The sequence below is a fragment of the Anabrus simplex genome, chromosome 1 (assembly GCF_040414725.1).
Source record: "Anabrus simplex isolate iqAnaSimp1 chromosome 1, ASM4041472v1, whole genome shotgun sequence".
NCBI classification, from domain to species: Eukaryota; Metazoa; Arthropoda; class Insecta; order Orthoptera; family Tettigoniidae; genus Anabrus; species Anabrus simplex.
In genome coordinates, this window is record NC_090265.1 from 699,963,189 (window position 1) to 699,986,441 (window position 23,253).

At 41.1% G+C, this 23,253-nt stretch overlaps 1 protein-coding gene across 1 annotated transcript in view; it reads left to right on the top strand.

Moving 5' to 3' along the window:
* The window catches only part of LOC136872192 (uncharacterized), an 80,120-nt gene that overhangs the window by 11,555 nt on the left and 45,312 nt on the right, over nt 1–23,253 (top strand). Inside the window, exon 2 of the mRNA XM_067146030.2 lies at nt 12,334–12,446. Within this exon, the coding sequence (XP_067002131.2) occupies nt 12,387–12,446 (60 nt within the window). The 5' untranslated portion in view covers nt 12,334–12,386. The remainder of the gene's footprint in view (nt 1–12,333; nt 12,447–23,253) is intronic.

Here is a 23,253-nt window from a genome sequence, read left to right on the forward strand (position 1 = left end):
AACTCCCGAAATATTTACGTACAATCTACCGATTTTTTATTTGTAGATAAGGCAATACTGTAATAGCATTTGAGTGCATGACTCATTCACACATGTGGAGCATGAGTTCATAGTATTTTCGGAAGTCTTATCAGATTTTTTTTTTTTTTTTTTTTTTTTTTTTTTTGCTAGTTGCTTTACGTCGCACCGACACAGATAGGTCTTATGGCGACGATGGGACAGTAAAGGGCTAGGAGTGGGAAGGAAGCGGCCGTGGCTTTAATTAAGGTACAGCCTGGTGTGAAAATGCGAAACCACGGAAAACCATTTTCAGGGCTGCCGGCAGTGGGGTTCGAACCTACTATCTCCCGAATACTGGATACTGGCCGCACTTAAGCGACTTCAGCTATCGAGCTCGGTAGTCTTACCAGAGACCGATCGTCCCTCGCAAACACGTCCTGTAATCCTGTCAGGGAATGGTAATGGATAATTTTAATTCAATTTCCCTGTGATATTATTGATGAGTCGATGACAACATTTGGATGTTCCGGCCAGGACGGTATCAGCTCTAAGCTCGCATAATATTATAAGACCCATTAAAATTTTTTCTTTGAAATTTCACAATAATGAATAATCCCTTTGTTTACATAAATTGACAATATATTGCATTACTTCTTGCTGCTGTGATTGAATTTGTATTAGTTATTCATAGGTTTGCTGTCACTTGGTAGACTATGGCCCTTCGGGGCTGTTGTGCCATGGAGTTAAGTTTTATTCATAGGTTTTACATTTTATTTGAGGGGGCCCGTATAACATTCTTTAACCCCCCCCCCTCCCTGCGACACATACAGGTCTTATGACGACGATGGGTTTGGAAAGAGCTAGGAGTGGAAAGGAAGCAGCCGTGACCTTAATTAATTTGTCTGGTATGAAAATAGGAAACCAAGGAAAAATCATCTTCAGTGCTGCCGACAGTGGCATTCAAACCCATTATCTCCCGAATGCAGGCTGATAGCTGCGTGACTCAAATCACGCAGGCACTTGTTCTGTTTATCAGTATTTACAATAGACACATATACAATAACTTCATCTCCTTCAGAATCTCTCTCTCTCCTCCACACACACTTGGCACGGGGAGAAACTTACAGATATCCACAGTTCTAGCCCTTCAGGCAAGCAACTCAATGTTGAAAACATCCTAGGGATATGAGCTACGAATTTTAGGTAAATAAAATATAATAAAGTATGCGAATTATTCCTAAAATTTACAATTCTTAATCATCGTTATCCGGTCGATTAGATTAGCAGTTTGCCTTTTGCCTTTCACTATCACTACGAGGGTTAATATGAGTCAACGCAGAGTTTCACTTAAGCACCACTACGGGCGCTAATGTGTGTCAAGGCAGAGTTTCACTTAAGCCCTTATAACTACATTCGGTGTGGACATTTTTTCAAAAATCAAAAAAAAAACGCCTGAGGGTATTGAACCAAGGAACACATTACAGAAAGAATAATGTAAATAAATTAATTTGGCTAGGATTTGGATAAAATGAAAACGACTAAAGAAACTAGCGATTTTAGGCAGTTTTTCTCGAATTTAATTTAGTTCGGAAGTGATTTTCGAAATTTGTTTTCTTAGTTTGGTAAAGATAACCAAGATACACAATTTGAAATATTTCCGGGCCCTTTAGCCCTTCAACTTTCGGCACAGTTGAGGAAAGTGCTTAATTTTACGTTTTTCTTAGTATGGAAATCTTTACCTTGCTAAAAAATGTTTTCGACATTAAAACGTAATCAATAAAATATTACGGACCATGTACCAGAAAGATGGACTATACTCAACTGGTCAATTATATGCTGAAGTAAATATACTTAACGTACAGCAGCTATATGCCCTTGAAATGTAGGTACTGATATATTAACAAAAACAAACATATAATTCAGAACATTAACCATGAATATCCAACACGCAATAAGGTGTACGACCGTTTTATGTTATACAAACCCAAACTTAGTATAACAAAATGTAATTTCTTGTACTTCATTGTAAAAGTCTTTAATGTCCTTACAGATTCTTTACAAGCTAAACAAGAAAATGAGCCTGAAACGTCTTTAATCCTGTTTTCATGGATAATAAAACTTTTATTGAAGAAATAACTAAATAAAAATATCACGTCACTTTCTATTCGATGCTGCATCATGTGCTGTTGATCATAACCATCATTCACTTATACCCATACTCGTGCTACAATATTCATTGTTAAACCTACTTTTTCTTTCTTTTTTTCTTTCTTTCTTTCTTTCTTTCCTTGGACCGTTTACCTAGATATTAGGCCGATTTAAATAACAACCGCTAATGAACAAATTTAATTCAGTTAACGCCACTCGAGTACTATCTCCCGTTACATTTTCATCATGTTTATCGCCCCAACACGATTATTTTCTAAACATACGACGGCACATGGACCAAACCCTAGTAATCCTTAATTCCTGTTGTATAACTCAATTTAGTGCATTTCCCAATAACGCTCAAGCAATCAGTTATAAACTAGCATCTCACTAAAGAACAAGTTTAATTCAGTGAACCCCACTTGAGTTGATTCGATCCACCCATCTCACTTTCAGCATTCTGTAACACCACATTTCAAAAGCATCTATTCTCTTTTATTCTGAGCTAGTTATCGTCCATGTTTCACTTAAATACAATACCACGCTTCAGACGAAAGTCTTCAAAAACATCCTTCTAATTCCTACAATCAATGTTCGAGCCAGGCAAATTTCTTTTCTTAACAAAGGCCTTCCTTGTTTGTGCTAGTCTGCATTTTACGTCCTCCTTACTTCTGCCATCATTAGTTATTTTGCTACACAAGTAACAATATTCATCTACTTCCTTTAAGACTTAATTTCCTAATCTAATATTTCCTGCATCACCTGACTTCGTTCGACTGCACTCCATTACGTCTGTTTTGGACTTATTTATTCTCATCTTCCACTCCTTCCTCAAGACTCTGTCCATACCATTCGGCATTTTCTCTAGATCTTCTGCGGACTCAGATATCATCGACAAATCTCCAGGTTTTGACTTCCTCCAATACACTGTATATCTGGCGAGCCGAACTTGTCCACGGAGACTCCCGGCACTAAAAGCCATACGCCACTTTTTTATCAGTTTTGTCATCTCATAGTCCGTCGTAAGTCAATTGTGTGAATTAGTTCTGGTTGCAACGCAATCGAATTAGTGTGAGCAATGTAAGACTAATGCCGCTGTCGACCTTGAGAGAAACAAAGGTAGAAAGAACGGTATGAAGCAATAACAGGTTGCCGTGGTCATTTCTCATATTCCACTGTAATTACATGGAACTTCTCAACTAGGAACAACTTACCATACAATTTGTTGAGTTCATTCTTGCGCTCATTGCTGATGTGTGTGAATGGTGTCTTCTACCAGCATTCTGTGTCCTGGGAAGGCATTACAACCCGGTAGCAGAGTCTCTCTCTCTCTTTTTTACAATTTGCTTTACGTCGCACCGACACAGATAGGTCTTACGGCGACAATAGGATAGGAAAGGCCTAGGAGTGGACTGGTGTGAAAATGAGAAACCACGGAAAACCATCTTCAGGGCTGCCGACAGTGGGGTTCGAACCCACTATCTCCCGAATACTGGATACTGGCCGCACTTAAGCGACTACAGCTATAGAGCTCGGTAGCAGAGTCTCTAAACCTATAATATTAAAAGAAGCGTTTTGACAGACAGGACTAGAGGGAAGAGAATTGCACGTGCCATTGCACGATATTGACACATTCCTGCATTTCTTTCTCCTTCCCCTCGCTTCCGACTCACTTGTTCGTTCGTTAAAGTGAGAGGTTTCAAAACTCCAAGCAACACGAGCCGGCCAGCAGGCTTATCTCCATGGCAACCGCAGTAGGTCCGCCCTCGTTTTCATGGCAACAGTAGCTCCTGCTCCATTCCCCCCCCCCCCCTCCCCCACAAGGCAGGCAGTAACCGAACCTTCCTCTAAGAGCTTTCAATATTGCCACTATAGTATCGGATCAAGGCGGCCACGGCTCGAATCCAAACCAATGCATGTAGGAATGTTGAAAATATCACGTCATTGTAGATCCTAAAGGGACTAGGACCTGAAAAGAAGTGGACAATCCGGCAAATGTCTGGTGTGAAAACGGGAAACCAGGGAAAACTATCATTAGGACACCCGGCGGTGAATGTTGATTGAAATACTATCAGTATGATAAAGTCCGACTCATTGGCTGAACGGTCAGCGTACTGGCCTTCGGTTCAGAGGGTCCCGGGTTCGATTCCCGGCCGGGTCGGGGATTTTAACCTTAATTGGTTAATTCCACTGGCACGGGGGCTGGGTGTATGTGTTGTCTTCATCCTCATTTCATCCTCATCATGACGCGCAGGTCGCCTACGAGAGTCAAATAGAAAGACCTGCACCTGGCGAGCCGAACCCGTCCTGGGATATCCCGGCACTAAAAGCCATACATTTCATTTTTTCAGTATGATAAAAACACCACGGTACCCAGGATGGCAGTGGACGGCGTAGTTTGAACAGAGAATTGTCATGAATGGAATGGTGGGGGACTGTTGATCTAATAACCTCTTCCTCCTCTTCTTCTCTTCTTCCTGATATTTTTCCCAACTTATTTTGGTCAGCAAGGTATTTCTATTTGGCCCAATTTTACAGTAGGATGCCCTTCCCGACGTTGTGTGACGGGATGTATTCACTACTGTGTGTTTCTTTGGTGGTTGTTACTATGATCCTTTGTATGTAGACGAAGGACAGTGTTATTAAGACAAACACAAGTACCCAGTCCCCGAGCAAGACGAATTAACCATATGAAGTTCAAATCCACGATCTGATCGGGAATCGAACACAGAACCCTATGAACTGAAGCCCAGTTCACTGACCATTCAGCCAAGGACCCGAACGTTTAACTAATAATAATAATAATAATAATAATAATAATAATAATAATAATAATAATAATAATAATAATAATAATAATAATAATGTTTTATTTATTTAATCCGTTTTCCCTCCAGGGGTGGTTTTTCCTTAGACTCAGCGAGAAACCCCACCTCTACCGCCTTAAGTACAGTGTCCTGGAGCGTGAGACTTCGGGTTGGGTGATACAACTGGGGTGGAGGACCAGTATCTCGCAAAGGCAGCCTCACCTGCTATGGTAAACAGGGGCCTGGTGGGGGATGGGAAGATTAGAAGGGATAGGGAAGAAAGCGGCCATGGACTTAAGTTAGGTACAATCTCAGCATTTGCCTGGAGAAGAAGTGGGGAAACCACGGAAAGCCACTTTGAGGATGGCTGAGGTGGGAATCGAACACCCGCCCCTCTACTCAGTTGACATCCCTGGCTGAGTGGACTCCGTTCCAGTGATTGTACCACTCTTTTCCAAATTTCGTGGCAGGGCCGGGATTCGAACCTGGGCCTCCGGGGGTGGTAGCTAATCACACTAGCCACTACACCACAAAGATTATTATTATTATTATTATTATTATTATTATTATTATTATTATTATTATTATTATTATTATTATTATTACCGACCGCGTTGGCCATGCGGGAGATAGTAGGTTCGAAGCCCACTGTCGGCAGCCCTAAGGATGTTTTTCCGTGGTTCCCATTTGCACGGTCGCTTCCTTCCAACTCCAAGTCGTTTCCTATCCCATCGTCACCACAGCACCTATTAGTGTCGGTGCGACGTAAAGCAAATAGTAAATTATTACTATAATAGAGAAAGAGCGCCACTTGAACCAACCTGCAATAATAGACAGCATCTTCACTGCAACAATCGTCCGGAACACGAACGTAATGCATGATCATCTTGGGAGAAAGAAAGCTGACATAAAGGTGTCAAGAGGTGGGTAAACCAACGCATGATGTAATTCTGCAACCTCTCTCTTGATGACTAAGGAAAGTGCTGAGAACGTATTCCTCTCCTTTACTATCATTGTCCTGCGTGCTGCAATCTACTGTGTGTTCCGCTTGACACGAATAGGGCTGTCATGCGCGCGGTATTTGCCGGTTACTTTTGATCAGTGACGGTTCATGCAGGGCTTTTGGGCGCCACCCCGCCACCTTTTCAAAAACATATTAACGTTATTTCACTCTGTAATTTATTACATAAAGAGATAGATAAATGTAGCGAATTTGAACTTACGTGGTGTTATACAATGTTATCTTTATTATTTCGGCTCTAAACATTTTTCTTTTCTATTTTCAAGAAAATGGCATAGGCTTTCAGACCGTGGCTGCTGTCCAGCAAGCACGATGTTATCTTTTGAGTCTTGAGGTGGTCGGGCTCTGGCAAGGAGAACCCTCAGTAGGTTCCTAGAGTTAGCATGTGTGCGGGGTGCGGGAGGAGCCTGGAATGATATGAGTTTGTCAGGGGAAGGGTAGAGTGCATAGGGTAATGAAATGAAATGGCGTATGGCTTTTGATGATGCTTGGTGTTTTAAGGGGCCCAACATCGTAGGTCATCGGCCCCCGTATGGCTTTTAGTGCCGGGAGTGTCCTAGGACATGTTCGGCTCGCCAGATGCTGGTCTTTCGAGTTGATGCACGTAGGCGACCCGCGCGTCGTGATTAGGATGAAATGATGATGAAGACAACACATACACCCACCCCCGTGTCAGCGAAATTAACCAATCATGGTTAAAATTCCCGACCCTACCGGGAATCGAACCCGGGACTCCTGTGCATACGGGTGTAATCGCTGAATGGCGGAGCCCTTACCAACAACGCCAACCAATTTACAACGTACCTAGGCTCCCCCCCTCCACCATTCTTACATTAATTGTTGTTAGAAATTAATTCCAAAACAGTTTACAAAACAATGAATTCCATTACACTGACTATTTAAACCATTCGGTTCTATAAAGAAGCTAAAATAAAGATTCAAAATATAACCATAACGTGAAGGCACTATTTGTAGGGTGGCCAAATTGTTAAATACGTTGTCATTCCTTGAAACATGAGCAAGGACAGAGGAATTCGGGAGAGCACTGTTTATTTGTTTTATGAATGTTGTTATTACCACTTGTGATTGTGATCAGTGAAATAGTGCAATGCCGTGGTAGTCGGGATTGCATTAGCTGTTAGCCTGTTAATGAAAATCCGCAGCCTGTTTCCGGTCATTCGACCGGGTCAGGAATGGAATGAATGAAGCCCCTTCAGGCGGCGAGGATATGGAATGTGCCGGCTGCCGAAGCCTGTCGCACTCCTTTGGGGCAATGATAAATGACTGACAGATGAGATGAAATGATAATGGAGAGTGTTGCTGGAATGGAAGATGACAGGGAAAACCGGAGTACCCCGAGAACTACATACCTGTCCCGCCTCCGCTTTGTCCAGCACAAATCTCACAGACTGGCCGGGATTTGAACCACGGTATCCAGTGGTGAGAGGCCGGCGCGTTGCCGCCTGAGCCACGGAGGCTCTTAGCCTGTTAATGTGTGTGAACAAATGCCATTGTAGTGTAGTTAATTAATGTAGTAGTGCAAGCAGATTTCTGTTCAGCCATTGTCATCGGATTATTATTATTATTATTATTATTATTATTATTATTATTATTATTATTATTATTATTATGGTCCGGCTCCATGACTGAATGGTTATCGTGCTGGCCTTTGGTCACAGGGGTCCCGCGTTCGATTCCCGGCAGCGTCGGGAATTTTAACCATAATTGATTAATTTCGCTAGCACGGGGGCTGGGTGTATATGTCGTCTTCATCATCATTTCATCCTCATCACGACGTGCAGGTCGCCTACGGGAGTCAAATCAAAAGACCTGCATCTGGCGAGCCGAACGTGTCCTCGGACACTCCCGGCACTAAAAGCCATACGCTATTTCATTTCATTATCATTATTATTATTATTGTTCATCTAAAAGTATCGTGGTGCCGGTCAGTGAAAACTGGACCAATTGGGGAGGAGAAAGAGATGCCGCAGAGTAAAATATCACGAACCGCCACTGCTTTTGATCATTTGTTCGTACGTCACATTCACATTTTAACCACCTTTCTTAAGGTTTACTTTGCATCGTGTTACTCCAGTTCTCACCCGGTTGAGAATCTTCCAGTTCCGCTTGCCATGTTCTGGAGGTCCTGTACCTAAGATTACGATATCAAGAGTCACTTACAACTATCAGTTTGTTTGCTTCAGTAGTCTCAGGTTCGATACGATGCGTTACACCTTTTAACAAGGATGTGTTTTTGGTCTATCTCCAATTAGCGTTGTCAGTTTTCCGACACAATTGTAACCATAGCAACCAGTGTTCGTGTATGTACACTAGGTCAGTGACGCCATCTTACTGTGCGATTTCTTCCTGTAACTAAGAGCTTGAGAAAACCTCGTATCAAGCGACTCCATTTATATTCCTGAGTCCAGAGTTAAAATCCTTGAACAGGCCGGAAAACGAACCCAGGGCCTTGGAATAAGAGAGAGGCACGCTACTTCTACACCACAGGGAAAATATTAATAACCATAATAATAATATGTCACCTGTCATTCCAGCAACACTCTCCAATATCATTTCATTTCATCTGTCAGTCATTAAAATCATTGCCCCAGAGAAGCGCGTCAGGCTTTGGCAGTCGGCACAGCTCCTATCCTGTGTATAGTATTATTATTAGTGTGGCCAGCTTCCATCCCCCGGAGGCCCGGTTTCGATTTCCGGCTCCGCCACGAAATTAGAAAGAAAGAAAGATTATATTCACGAGGTCGAGAATGTCTCTCTTTTTTTTTTTTTTTTTTCGCAATTCACGAGTCTTGTCATTCTTTTGTGGAAACACTCATTTTCTTTCGATTTACCGTAACTCTTTACCTCCCTGCGGTTGAAGCCAAAGGATGCATTTAAAGGATGTATCATCTGTACCCCTCCATGTCGTAAGAGGCTACTAAGAGGGGAAAAACCAAACTCGCTATCTCGTCTTCTAAGCCCAAAAGCATACCGGTATCCATGATTTTGTACATTTCCGCAAGACGGAGAAAATATACGAGTGGGAAGTTTTTCCGATCAAGAAGGAACTTACCGCGTGAGTTAGCTGCGCGGTTTGGGTTTGTTCGGGAGATTTTGGTTCGAACTCCACTGTAGGTAGCTCTGAAGATAATTTTCGGAAGGTTTACACACTTATACTCCACGCTGTGCCATGATTTTCCTGGTGTGAAAATGGGAAACAATGGAAAACCATCTTCAAGACTACACACAGTGGGGTTTTAACCCACTCTCTCCCGAATTCAAGCTGATAGCGACGTGACCCACACCAGACAGGCACTTGCTCGATTTTTCTTTTTTCGGAATTTGCTGATTAATGGTCGATTGTCGAAACATGATTTAGCGCTTTCTATAAAAAATATGCACAACCTATCCCGTCTTCGCTTTGTCCAGCAAAAAATCTCACATGAATTGACCGGGAATGGAACCACGGAACCCAACGGTAAGAAGCCGGCGCGCTTCCGCCTTAGCCACGGAGGCTCGATTTCCTTCCTCATACATGATGATTATTTTATTTGCGAATTGACAATTTTATTTTTTCTTTGAAGTTTCCTCTTCCTCCAGTACTCCTTCATATGCTGTTCCTTCTGTTCATCCGTCCAGGCTCTTTCCATCTTTGCAGTTCATTGAACTTGAAACCCTTCCCAATTTTGAACCATGGTCCGAAATGTTTTCCTGTCTAACATCTGAACTTCCTGGATGCTGGACGTCTCTAGATCTTTACGCACTTCCTTAATCCATGCCGTCGTTGTCTTATTGTTCCACAGGGAGTCGAATAACTTTCTGGTTAGTCCGGTTTAGTCCATTCTGTAAAAATGTCCGAGAAACGATAATCTCCTCTTTTTCACGGTCTCTGAAATTGTTTTCACATTTTTGTATACTTCATTATTGTTCCGAAGTTTTCATCCGGTTTCAGTCTGGATTGGGCCTAAGATTTTCTGTAGTATTCTTCTTTCTAGGATCTCCAGCTTCTCCAACTTGTAATACATGGAGAGGCATTCGCTGGCATACAGACATTCTGTTTTTAATACAGTGTTGTAACGCCTTATTTTGTCATTCCATGAGATGCATTTCTTGTTGTAGATGTTTTTAGTCTATACGATTATTATTATCATTATTATTGTCGGCCTCTGTTGTGTATCGCTTAGCGTGATTAGCTGCAATCCCTGGTGTTCCGAGTTCGATTCCCGGCTCTGCCACGAAATTTGAAAAGTGGTACGAGGGCTGGAACGGGGTCCACTCAGCATCGGGAGCTCAACTGAGTAGAGGTGGGTTCGATTCCCACCTCAGCCATCCTCGAAGTTGTTTTCCGTGGTTTCCCACTTCTCCCCCAGGCAAATGCCGGGATGGTACCTAACTTAAGGCCACGGCCGCTTCCTTCCCTCTTCCTTGTCTATCCCTTCCAATCTTCCCATTCCCCCACAAGGCCACTGCTCAGCATAGCAGGCGAGGCCACCTGGGCGATGTACTGGCCCTCCTCCCCAGTTGTATACCCGGGCCCAAAGTCTGAAGCTCCAGGACACTGCCCTTGAGGCGGTAGAGGTGGGATCCCTCGCTGATTCCGAGGGAAAAACCAATCCTGGTGGGCAAATAGATTAAGAAAGAAAGAAATATTATTATTATTATTATTATTATTATTATTATTATTATTATTATTATTATTATTATTATTATTATTATTAACTGTATTTATTTAGCAGGCCTACTCAATAAAGGTTATATTGGCTACAGAATGTCCAGTATTAAACAATGGTGTACCATCACCGCGTAAGGAGCGTGATAGCTCACTGACAGCATTTTCGCGACTGCATCTACATCTACAACAAGAAATGCATCTCATGGAATGACAAAATAAGGCGTTACAACACTGTATTAAAAACAGAATGTCTGTATGCCAGCGAATGCCTCTCCATGTATTACAAGTTGGAGAAGCTGGAGATCCTAGTTTATAAAATTATTTGTATTTTACCAACACATTGCTTATTATCAGGGGTTGCTGAATAGAATATTGAGTGGCAGGCTGAGTAGCTCAGGCGGTAGAGCGCTAGCCTTCTGACCCCAACTTGGTAGTTCGATCCTGGCTCAGTCCGATGGTACTTGAAGGTCCTCAAATACGTCAGCCTCGTGTCGGTAGATTTATGGCACGTTAAAGAACTCCTGCGGAACGAAATTTCGGCACCTTGGCGTCTCCGAAAACCATACAAATGTACTTAGGGGAACGCAAAACTATTCTTATTATTATTCACAACGCTGTGCCCAACTAAGGAGCGCGATTTAATTTATTTAGCAGATGAATTTGCTTTCTTTTCTTTACAGAATCTCTTCATCCTCTTGCTGAGGTTTTTTCTTTCGTTCTTCTGTCGATGCAGTGATTGTTCTCATCTTGGGTTTTTCAACAAAATGATATTTGTTCGCCAACGTTCCAAAGCTAGGCCTATCCCATATAATTTCACCTGTTATGCTGATTTCTCGAAGGTCTTTTTCAGTTTGGATTATCCAATTATTCTTGACTTTTAGTGAGAAGACATAATTAAATATCTTTTTAGTAAGTCGATACATGTCCGGCTCCGCGGTGTAGGGGGCAACGCGTCCACTGGTCACCCGGCGGCCCCGGGTTCGATTCCCGGCCGGGCCAGGGGTTTTAATTGTAAATGATTAATATCCCTGGCCTGGGGACTGGTGTTTGTGTCGTCCTTAACGTTCCCTTCCTCACATTCAACACTTTACACTTCCGCCATTTACAAAATACACGCAGGTTCCTCACATATGGTGCAAGTAGGAGCAAAAGATCTTTCTAAGTCGACGTCCAGAACAAATATCATTAAAAAAAGTCAATACACAGAAAACAACATCTGGTAACTCAGTTTGGCAAAGTTCCTCAGGTGAATAATGTCAAATAATTAACGGAAATCATCCAGCCATCCGGATTAAATCATGAAGCAAGCAAAGAATTTCTAAATTACAAAAAAGCCTATAGCATCACGTGGAACAAGTACAACAAAAAAATCAATATCTCGGTGGAGTAAATTAAAACACCTTTAAGCTGTAATTAAGCCTGAACCATTATACGCATCAGAAAACTTTATACAAGAAAGGAAAATCCTCAGAAAGATCTTTGGCCCAGTATGCATGGAAGTAGTGTGGATGAAAAGGAGGTCTCAGCATTCTGAGAAAATATCAGACATTATTATTATTATTATTATTATTATTATTATTATTATTATTATTATTATTATTATTATTATTATTATTAAACGTTGAATGGAAAACTTCCCTCTTTTATTCACAACCTAAAGTTGTCTCTTTTCATTTCTGTTTCAGACACAGGGCTTTTTTAAATTCATTATTTCCACGACCTCTGAGGAAGAAAGAAGATGGGGAGTAAGGTCGCACTCATACTCACCACGATAGTCAGCATTGCTTCTTCGTACCCGGTAAGTTCTAAATTTTTACATCACGGCTCTGGGACGGTGTTTTGTAGGATGTTCTGGTAAATGAATGTAATATATAATATTAAACAAGGTAAGTCTCATTTTGTGATTTATTGTACAGCTTGCCTCAGCTCCATGAATAAGGGAGACATATTTCATTTTGTATTTTACGACGAACCTAAAACCTAGTCGATTCTTCGAACTGCAGTGGTATCAACAGATGAAGCTGACTTCAATATCTCAGACCGTAATACCAAAATATAGACGGTGGGAATGGTAGGGTAATAGGTGCCGACTGTTACAGGTTATGGCTTGACCCACAGAACTACATTTCGTCGAACAATGTTCGCACATTTGAATTCATTCCACCAGCAACTCCGAGCTGAATGTTAAAAGGGACATGCTTTATCGAAAAAGGTGGTGTCAACTTTCCTGTACCTTAATTAAGGCCATGGCCGCTTCCTTCCTATTCCGAGCCCTTTCCTGTCCCATCGTCGCCATAAGACCTATCTGCGTCGGTGCGATGTAAAGCAACTAGCAAAAAAAAAAAAAAAAAGAGAAACTTTCCTACGTTAAAATCATTAAAAATTAATAGAGCCTATTTCCAATTATCTCAAATTACAGGCCTCGAATGTAGTTTATTGATCCCTCCGTTATAACGAGGAACTCTCTTGGATCGTCACGGAAAGCTCTCAAGAGGACATTGTTGATCTACATGGTGAATAGTGCAACAGTCAGCTTTTCAGCGCCGCAGTCACAACTTGGAGAAGTTATTTTGTACCGTTTGTACTGGAAATTGGCACACCTGCCAGTGTTGGTTCTTATTCGGTTAAGAACCGACCAGATTTTGCATAGCAGTTCAGAACCAGTTAGCTTGGACGATATGCACGGCAACTTAAGTTGGTTCGTCGTAGCATTGATCTGCCATGTCTGTCTTCAGAGTAATTAATATTAAACCCGTTGTCAACTAACATTCTTGAAGTTTTCGGGGGTGGGTGACGAGAGTAAAGCCTTCCTTTACTGATGGTTGGGATGTCTGCATGAACAGAGAGGTGAGGATTTTAATGTTGGAAACATTTCTTAGCAAAGTACGGGTCACCATACTACGAAAAACGCAAAATTAAGCAATGTTCTCAATTGTGTCGAAAGTTAAGGGCTAGAGAGCCAGGAAACGTTTCAAATTGTGAGTCTTGGATAGCTCCATCAAACTAAAACAACAAATTTCGAAAATCACTGTCGGCTTAAATGCAGTTCCGGAAAAACACCCTAAAATCGCCTTTTCCCTACTCGTTTTCTTTTTTATTCAAATCGTAGCCAAACTTATTTACATAATTCTTCCTGTAATGCATTCCTTGCTTCAATACCCCCCAGGTTTTTTTATTTTTGAAAAATGTAATTAGGGATTAAGTGCATTGACTCACATTAGCGCTCGTAGTTGTACTTAAGTGAAACTCTGCATTGACTCACGTTAGCGCTCGTAGTGGTACTTAAGTGAAACTCTGCATTGACTCACGTTAGCGCTCGTAGTGGTACTTAAGTGAAACTCTGCATTGACTCACGTTAGCGCTCGTAGTGGTACTTAAGTGAAACAATGCATTGACTCACGTTAGCGCTCGTAGTGGTACTTAAGTGAAACTCTGCATTGACTCACGTTAGCGCTCGTAGTGGTACTTAAGTGAAACTCTGCATTGACTCACATTAGCGCTCGTAGTGGTACTTAAGTGAAACTCTGCATTGACTCACATTAGCGCTCGTAGTGGTACTTAAGTGAAACAATGCATTGACTCACATTAGCACTCGTAGTGGTACTTCAGTGAAACTCTGCATTGACTCACATTAGCGCTCGTAGTGGTACTTAAGTGAAACTCTGCATTGACTCACATTAGCGCTCGTAGTGGTATTTAAGTGAAACTCTGCATTGACTCACATTAGCGCTCGTAGTGGTACTTAAGTGAAACAATGCATTGACTCACATTAGCGCTCGCAGTGGTACTTATGTGAAACTCTGCATTGACTCACATTAGCGCTCGTAGTGGTACTTAAGCGAAACTCTGCATTGACTCACATTAGCGCTCGTAGTGGTACTTATATGAAACTCTGCATTGACTCACATTAGCGCTCGTAGTGGTACTTAAGTGAAACAATGCATTGACTCACATTAGCGCTCGTAGTGGTACTTAAGTGAAACTCTGCATTGACTCACATTAGCACTCGTAGTGGTACTTAAGCGAAACTCTGCATTGACTCACATTAGCGCTCGTAGTGGTACTTAAGTGAAACAATGCGTTGACTCACATTAGCGCTCGTAGTGGTACTTAAGTGAAACTCTCATTGACTCACATTAGCGCTCGTAGTGGTACTTAAGCGAAACTCTGCATTGACTCACATTAGCGCTCGTAGTGGTACTTAAGTGAAACTCTGCATTGACTCACATTAGCGCTCGTAGTGGTACTTAAGCGAAACTCTGCATTGACTCACATTAGCGCTCGTAGTGGTACTTAAGTGAAACAATGCATTGACTCACATTAGCGCTCGTAGTGGTGCTTAAGTGAAACTCTGCATTGACTCACATTAGCGCTCGTAGTGGTACAGAAAGGCAAACTAGGAATCTAATCGACCGGATAAAGATGATTAAGAAAAAGATTAATTTTAGGAATAAATAAAGAATATATTCTCATACTTTATTACATTTTATTTGCCTAAATTTTGTAGCTCATATCTCTAGGATGTTTTCAACATTGAGTTACTAGCCTAAAGGACTAGAACTGTGGGTTTTGTTAATAGTGTTTCGTCCACATACATTGAAGTAGTTGAATACTACCGGATGCCATGAGCAATGGAGAGCTGAAAGATGTAAATCTTTAAAAGTAGTAGCATACCCGATCATGGGTATGTTTCATATGCCTTTTATTATACGTTTCGTTTCCACAAGTTCATTAAGGTAGAAATAGCGCCCTTTGAACAAACACTCCTCAAATGAAAATTCGGTATGCAGTCAAGTCTCTTTCTACGGCAGAGATGTTACGTGTCTGTTTTTTTTTTTATCAAATGTATGGCGTATATTTCTCTACCCAGTACACATAAAATCTCTTTTTTTTTAAAAAAAAAAAGTTAGACTTGACCAGTTTTTGCACCGAGGTCTTCAATATTGAGAACACTTTTCAGTGAACAGTGAATAACTGAGGGTTACGTGACCATCTACACTACATACATTTCACAAGCCGGATCATCTCTAAAACCGAACACTTTGTAATGTGCTTATCCGTGACCCCTGCTGTACGGTGTTCGGAGAACTGGAAGAAAGTTATATCGGGAGCTACTTCCTCGTACTTTCTCTGGCACGGAACACAATTATTGACCTCTGTGCTGTGGAGCTTAGTCATTCTACATCAGAGGCTGCACTTATGACGTAAGAGCCAGCAACTGCATCATCGCTCGCCATTTTCATTCTCACCTATCGAAAACCAAACCTCAAACCGTTATTATACAAGGCTGGGAAATGGGCAATGAGAAGTAGGGCCACGGAATTTAGTTTTCAGTTCTCCTTGACACGCTCGTGAATGTTTGAATGAGTACTTCGCTTGCGCAATTTTATGACTAAGAAGAGCGCACCTAGCGGAGAAATGGTGCGTTTCACGACCAGCGAGGCCTTGTACTTCCCAGCCTTGTAAAATAGCGTAAGCAAGGCCTCAAAACCCATGACGCAACGGCCCCGAAGGGCCATGGTCTACAAAGCGACCGCTGCTCACCCCGAAGGCACGACGGTCCCCTAGGCCGTTATTCTTGGCTTCCTATACCAGAGCCGTTATCTCACCGTCAGATAGCTTCTCAATTGTAATCACGTAGGGTTAGTGAACCTCGAACCAGCCCTCTTGCCGGGAATCGAACCCAGGGACTCGGGGTAAGACGCAAGTACGCTACAACTACACCCCGAGGCCGGCAATTCTTACCCACACTCCCAATGACACATATTGCCCTTTTTTTACTGTTCCCTACGTCAGCTATCAAATGCAAAACCCCTTGGTGTTATTCAACAGGAGAAGACTATATACCGATAACAGATTTTATCCTTTCCACACCGCATTATCATCATCTCACGCCCAAAAGCGCAGGACGCCCATGCGTGTCAAGTAGATATCTCCGTAGGCCATGCGATATCGCATAATCAAAAGAGTAATTTTAGCATTAGTTTTATATCTCACACTAAGGAATTCTAAGCAGAATGCTATACACGTTGTGAGTAAGATTTTATTAGATTGCATTGCTCTTAACGTTACCCCTGAAACACCACTGGGAGGTCGCCATACGTCGCTTCTCATGTAAAATCCGGGTTAAGGAGTTTTCATTACAATTACAATTACAATGGCAGACCCCGTTTCCTACTGCCCGTCACAGCCGAGTTTGGGAGTTTCGATTATAATGGAAGAAGCCTTTGCCTACTGCCAGTCACAATCGATTTGGGGAGTTTTCATCCTACTTCCAGTATATTAGACTTTGGGAGTTTTCACTATAATGTTAGACTCCCGTTTTCTACAGTAAGTCACAATCGATTTGGGGAGTTTTCATTATAATGGCAGGCCACTTTGCCTACTATCAATCACAATCTATACTGACCTTTCTAAGTGTTCATCAGAAAAGTAATCAACTTTGGCGGTAAGACATCTAAACTGATTCAGAATGAATATATTTTAGCAAGCTTCGAAATTTTTTTAGGCATTACAGAATGTTGTAACTATGTAGATGAGCTATATTTCAATTAGTGTTTGGATTTAAATGTCACCAGGTATTTTGCGAATAGCAATGTTTATCAGGATATTTCTGCATAGAAAATAAAGTGAAGAACTTATGAGTTTTGGTTGTAGAAAAGGATATCCAGTAACAGCGACCGCTGTGATCAAACTGAGGCGTGCAAACAAATCGTCATTCCTTTTCAATCAGTATTAAGAAGAAGAACTGGGTGAGTTGGCCGTGCGGTTAGGGGCACAAAGTTGTGAGCTTGCATGCGGGAGATAGTGGGTTCGAACCCTACTGTCGGCAGCTCTGAAGATGGTTTTCTTTGGTTTCCAATTCTCACACCAGGCAAATGCTGGGACTGTACCTTAATTAAGGCCACTCCTAGCCCATCATCACCATAAGACCTATCTGTGTCTTAGCGACGTAGAGCAAATTGCAAAATAAAAAATTAAAAAAAGTATTAAGAAGACCTATTTGTAACCGAACAGTTAATGTGAACGAACGTGCCTGACAAAGCCTCAAGGTTAATGTCGGTATCCACTTATCACACCTGTAGTCTTGAAATCGGAATTTGCTCTTCTATAAATGTCAGAAGGAAATCTAACCAGTTGGTATTCCGCAACAGTATTGTTAGAACAACATACTATTATTTAAAAACACTCACGTACACACAATATTAGTCTTCCGTCCTTGGAGGTAGACAAGCAATACATTGACTGTGAAGCAGTGAATCTTGTAGTAGAAAGTAAAGTTTGATCAGGTGACCAACGCGCATATAACAACCAAACTGGAGGGCAAACATACCTAGGTTAGAAATTGCATGGCAAAGTAAGCTGTGGAATCTTATTACTGCAAACACGCACGGGTGCTCTCCAAACCAGAACATAGTAAACAACTCTCTGATATGAACTTGAAAAAATTCTGTGCTTATTTGCAAATAACACCATGACCTCACTACTGCAAAATTATTGAGTGAGAAAAGGGGTGAAAGATCTACACAATGTGTTGAGTTTGGAACACAGAGTCACAATCGATTTGGGGAGTTTCATTATAATGGCAGTCCACTTTGCCTACTGCCAGTCGCAATCTATACTGACCTCTAAGTGTTTATCCGCACTCTTAGGTGGACCAGTGAGGAGGGTGGTGATGATTATTATTTTAAGAGGAAGTACTATTGGACAACCAGCCTCTTTTAACACTAATCAGAGAAAACATTGAAGCGGTCCGACAGTTCGAAGAATGAAGGTATCGGCCAAAGAAAGACGAGGACACGAAAGGCATGTATATGGAAGACTTCCTAGAACTCGAATGCTCTAATACCGTCGGGGTCGGAAAAGAACGAGAGTTGACCAAGCGAGGTCAGATAGGATAGTTGAAAGTGAGGTGTCTGGCCCAAGTAAGTGGAAGCAATGTAGAACTCGGCTAATGGGCACCTGGTCGCCAACCCATGCTCCGTTTAAGTCGCCTCTTACGACAGAAGAAGATACCGTGGGTGTTATTCTATTGCCCCCGTACACAAGGGAAAAACCAGTGGCGCCTTTTCTGTTTCTAACTCTCCCTGCTACTATTTCTTTCATGAAAGCATCATTTTCGAAAATAGAATGTATGCAAAACTATCTAAGAAATTGTGTGATCCGATACAGATTCAGTTCATCTTAAAACGTCTTAATTTAATAACTGCAGCCAGATACAACCAAATGACAATTCCTGTAGTTAATATTTTTTTTCCAACCCTTCAACAAAAAATCATGAGATCACCTTTCCTGTGCAGATTGACATTTCGGTGAATTATTTATTTATTTAATAATCTATTTATTTATTTAATTTATTTAATCATCTATTTATTTATTTATTTATTTACTGCGCCGGAAGTCTTTGCAGGACCCCTTAATCCCTGGGCCCATCTGCATTGCCGACCTTGCATGCCGTGATGTTACGCCACTGAGAAGATCTAAAAGAGGAGAGATTTAAAATTGCGAAAGCCCAATGACACACAAGTCTAAAAAAAAGTCTCGCGTGCAATTATGTCTAGCAATAAAGGAGGTCTAACAGCGCTTCTGCTATGTGGTAATAACAGTCGGCGGATGTAGAGTGGGTCTCGGCCCACAAGTGGTCACAGCTGGTCCGTGGTCCGACAGCGCTGCACTCCGACCGGCCAATCGAGCAAAGGAGAGGTGGCCACGGCTCTACCGTGGCTCTACGCCTGTGTTTTTGGGAGACGGGACAGGACTGGACCTCACGGCTGGCCCCAACCGTCGGATGTCCTGAGAATGGTTTTTAGTGGTTTTCCATTCTCCTGCATCAAGGCGAATGCCAAGATATTACTTAGTATTGGACACGGCCACCAACCCCCTCCCCTTCTCCGAACATCTCCTTCACCGAACAAATCTCCCGGCCTGAGAGACGGCGTCACCGTCTAAGAGGCCCCCTTCAGGGGAGTAATGAACACATTAGTAGTAGTAGTAGTAGTAAAGCATGGAGTTGTGGATAGACCTACAGTAGTGATGGGATAATCGAATAATTTTAATAATCGAATAGCCTCCATCCGATTATCTAAATAATCGAATATATTTTCGAACAAAATAATCGAATAAAATAATCTAACGAGTTTCAGATATCATTCAGTTGTCTCGCATAGAATATTCGGATGCGTCATGCGGATGGATAATGGATTGAAATAAGCGAATAGATGAACTCTTATGATGAGTTTCCAAACATATCTCCAAATAATATTGAAACTAAACGAATGAATTAATTGTCTTAATAACATCACTTTTCATTCGATAATTTCGAAAGCATTCACTGTTCAATTGCCTCATTCATTCGAATGCAGTTCCGAATGAATAATCGAAAAAATAATCGATTGGAAAAATTCACTACTCGATAGCCTCATTGATTTGAATGGAGTTTCGAATGAATAATAACATATAATCAAAAAGTAATCGAATGGAAAAATTCACTATTCGATTGACTCATTCATTTGATTGGCTCATTCATTCGATTGAATAATCGAAAAATAACCTAATGGGAAATATGATAAAATAATCGAATAAGCGATTATTTGTATTCGATTATCCCATCACTAGATAGAACTCGGGTTCTCGTATTCTAAGGCGGGAAACTTGTGACAAAATATCGCTTAAGTTGTGTACTTGGATCACTTTCACAGGGCTACGTTATCTGCTGTAGCTCGAGGTCTATATCCGTTTTTCATTTACCAGTTTCTATGGCCATGGCGCTATTGGAGCTGTTCAATCATACATTTTATCATAGTATATTTATGAGCGCAGTAGAGAGAATACTTGTCTAGCAACTCTATAAGTCTCTGGTAAGACCCCAACTAGAGTATGGTTTCAGTGTATGGGACCCTCATCAGGATTACTTAATTCAAGAACTGAAAAAAAAAAAAAGAGAGAGAGAGAGAGAGAAGAGCATCTCGATTTGTTCTGGGTGATTTCCGACAAAGAATAGCGTTACAAAAATGTTGCAAAGTTTGGCCTGGGAAGACTTGGGAGAGGGGAGACGAACTGCTCAAGTAAGTGGTATGTTCCGAGCTGTCAGTGGAGAGATGGCGTGGAATGACATCAGTAGACGAATAAATTTGAGTGGTGTCTTTAAAAGCAGGAAAGATCACAATATTAAGAATTTGGGACAAATATTCCTTTTTAAGAAAGGGATTGGAAAAATTACTTACCAAGGAAGATGTTCAATACATTTCCGATTTCTTTGCAGACATTTAAGAAAAGGCCTGGAAAACAACAGATAGGGAATCTGCCACCAAATACACTAGAGACAATACGCGACACTCAGCGAGATATCGAGGGACAGCTATTAGAGCTCTCTCTAGCGGATGGACCTGAGAACTACTGTTTCTGTCATAAGAGCACATGTATTTGTGTGTGAAGTTTTTGGTGTTATTTATGCATTTGCAGTGAGTCGACATAATAAAATAGTAGCGTGTGTCATTCCTTGAGATCTCCTCTCAACATGAGGGAAAAGGTATTTGCTGTGTTTGGCTGCAGTTACTATAAAGTAGAGAAGAATGCGCGGGCTTTCTTTCGTTTACCTCGTGATAAGAAAATGTAATATTGTGTTTGCATATATATTCTTCCAGTGACAAAGAGATTTTTATAGTACTCCATAATCTTCTGGCCTGCTCGACCCATATTTTAACTGGCTTAAAATATAATACGAATATTTTATTGTATGGTGCAGCAGTTAACCTTCAATACAGATGTGTTGTTGTAGGTGTGATCTGTGGGTTTTCAAATGTCACAGAAGTGAATTGGATAAGTGTACAAGAAAGAAGGAACGTTACGATTATATAAGAATTAAGAGGAAAATTCTCCTGCTTTTAAATGTTAATTCGGGACCGATGACCTTCGATGATAGGCCCCTTAAAACAACAAATATCATCATCATCATCATCATCATAAATGTTAATTCATTGCATCATGTGTTTAAGGAATGCGCCGATATTTTTATTGACATGTGTCTTAATGTGATGATAAAATGATTTTTAAATGAGAAAAAAGACAAATCTAACCGTAAAAGTTCAGGCAGGAATGCTAAAGCAAAAAAAAAAAGTAATGCATAAATGAAAGATCAAGCCCTTTCACAGCAGTCCATTTTACATCTTGTTTATATGTCTAATTTCAGTCTTAAAATAATAACCTTGTAAACAATTCTTCATTTATTTATCCAGAATTGCTTTAGCAAATTCGAAGTTAATATCTCAATAACACTTTCTTTCTAGACGTTATTTATTTATCCATTTCCGTATATGCATTTCCATTGATATTTGAATTCAGCGCGACTTTTCAGGCCGTCACTAGGAGCGCCACCGTCGAATTGTCTCCCATTTTAACAAGGCTAAATCCGTAAGTGTCGCGTATTGTCTCTACTGTATTAGCTGCCACCTGGGCGACTGCCCTAAATGCAGATCAGTAGTGGCTGGTTGATTGATTGATTGATTGATTGATTGATTGATTGATTGATTGATTGATTGATTGATTGATTGATTGATTGATTGATTGATTGATTGATTGATTGTCAAGAGCTAGCTCATGTTTCATACGCAGCGCGAATCGAACAGATCAGTCCTCAGCTGGCAAATGAAGCACGTTTGGAATATATAATAATTTTTCGAGAAGCACTTGTCCGAAATTCAAAATAATCTCTGTTCTGAATTTGTAATGCTTGTGGATTTAAGGATATGTGTGCAAAATAGTCTGGTACCGTTAAAAAAGCGAAATAAGTACCATGATCTCAGAAAATATTAATGTCATTATACAGTACTGTAAGTCCGATTATTAGCCCTTTGTTTCCATTCTTGAAAGTGAAAACGAAATGTCTAATATCTCTAACCGTTCGTGAGTTATTTGAGGTGGACAACTTTGCTGAATAGCCCTGTATATGGGAGGAATCTTTGTATTAAGTTCATGAAAGGGAAAATCCACAGCCTGTTTCCAGTCATTCGACCGGGTCAGGGATGGAATGAATGAAGCCCCATCTAGCGGCGAAGATAGGAATTGTGCCGGCTGCCAAAGCCTGTCGCACTCCTCTAGGGCAATGATTAATGTACAACAGATGAAATGAAATGGTAATGGAGAGTGTTGGTGGAAGAAAAGATGACAGGGGAACCCGGAGTAGCCGGGAAAAACCTGTCCCGCCTCCACTTTGTCCAGCACAAATCTCACATGGAGTGAACGGGATTTGAATTACGGAACCCAGGGGTGAGAGGCCGGCGCGCTGCGACCTGAGCCACGGAGGCTCCTTATTAAGTTCATAAATTTATTCTTTTTAATCATTTTATTTTTAAACCTACATTAAGTACTGTAAATAATTGGTAATTCCAGAGACACGACACGGGTAATCACATTCCATTTGTTAATTTATTGCGCATCGTGTTAACAACCTTTTCACTATACATTATTAAAACTTCAAATTATAAATGTGAATATTATTTTTCCCACTTCTAATGTCCCGAATCTTCCGAAAAATACTACCCGACATTGTTATCATATCAACTAGAAGTATTTCTATATTGGCCGCCCGTGACCGTAACGATAATCAT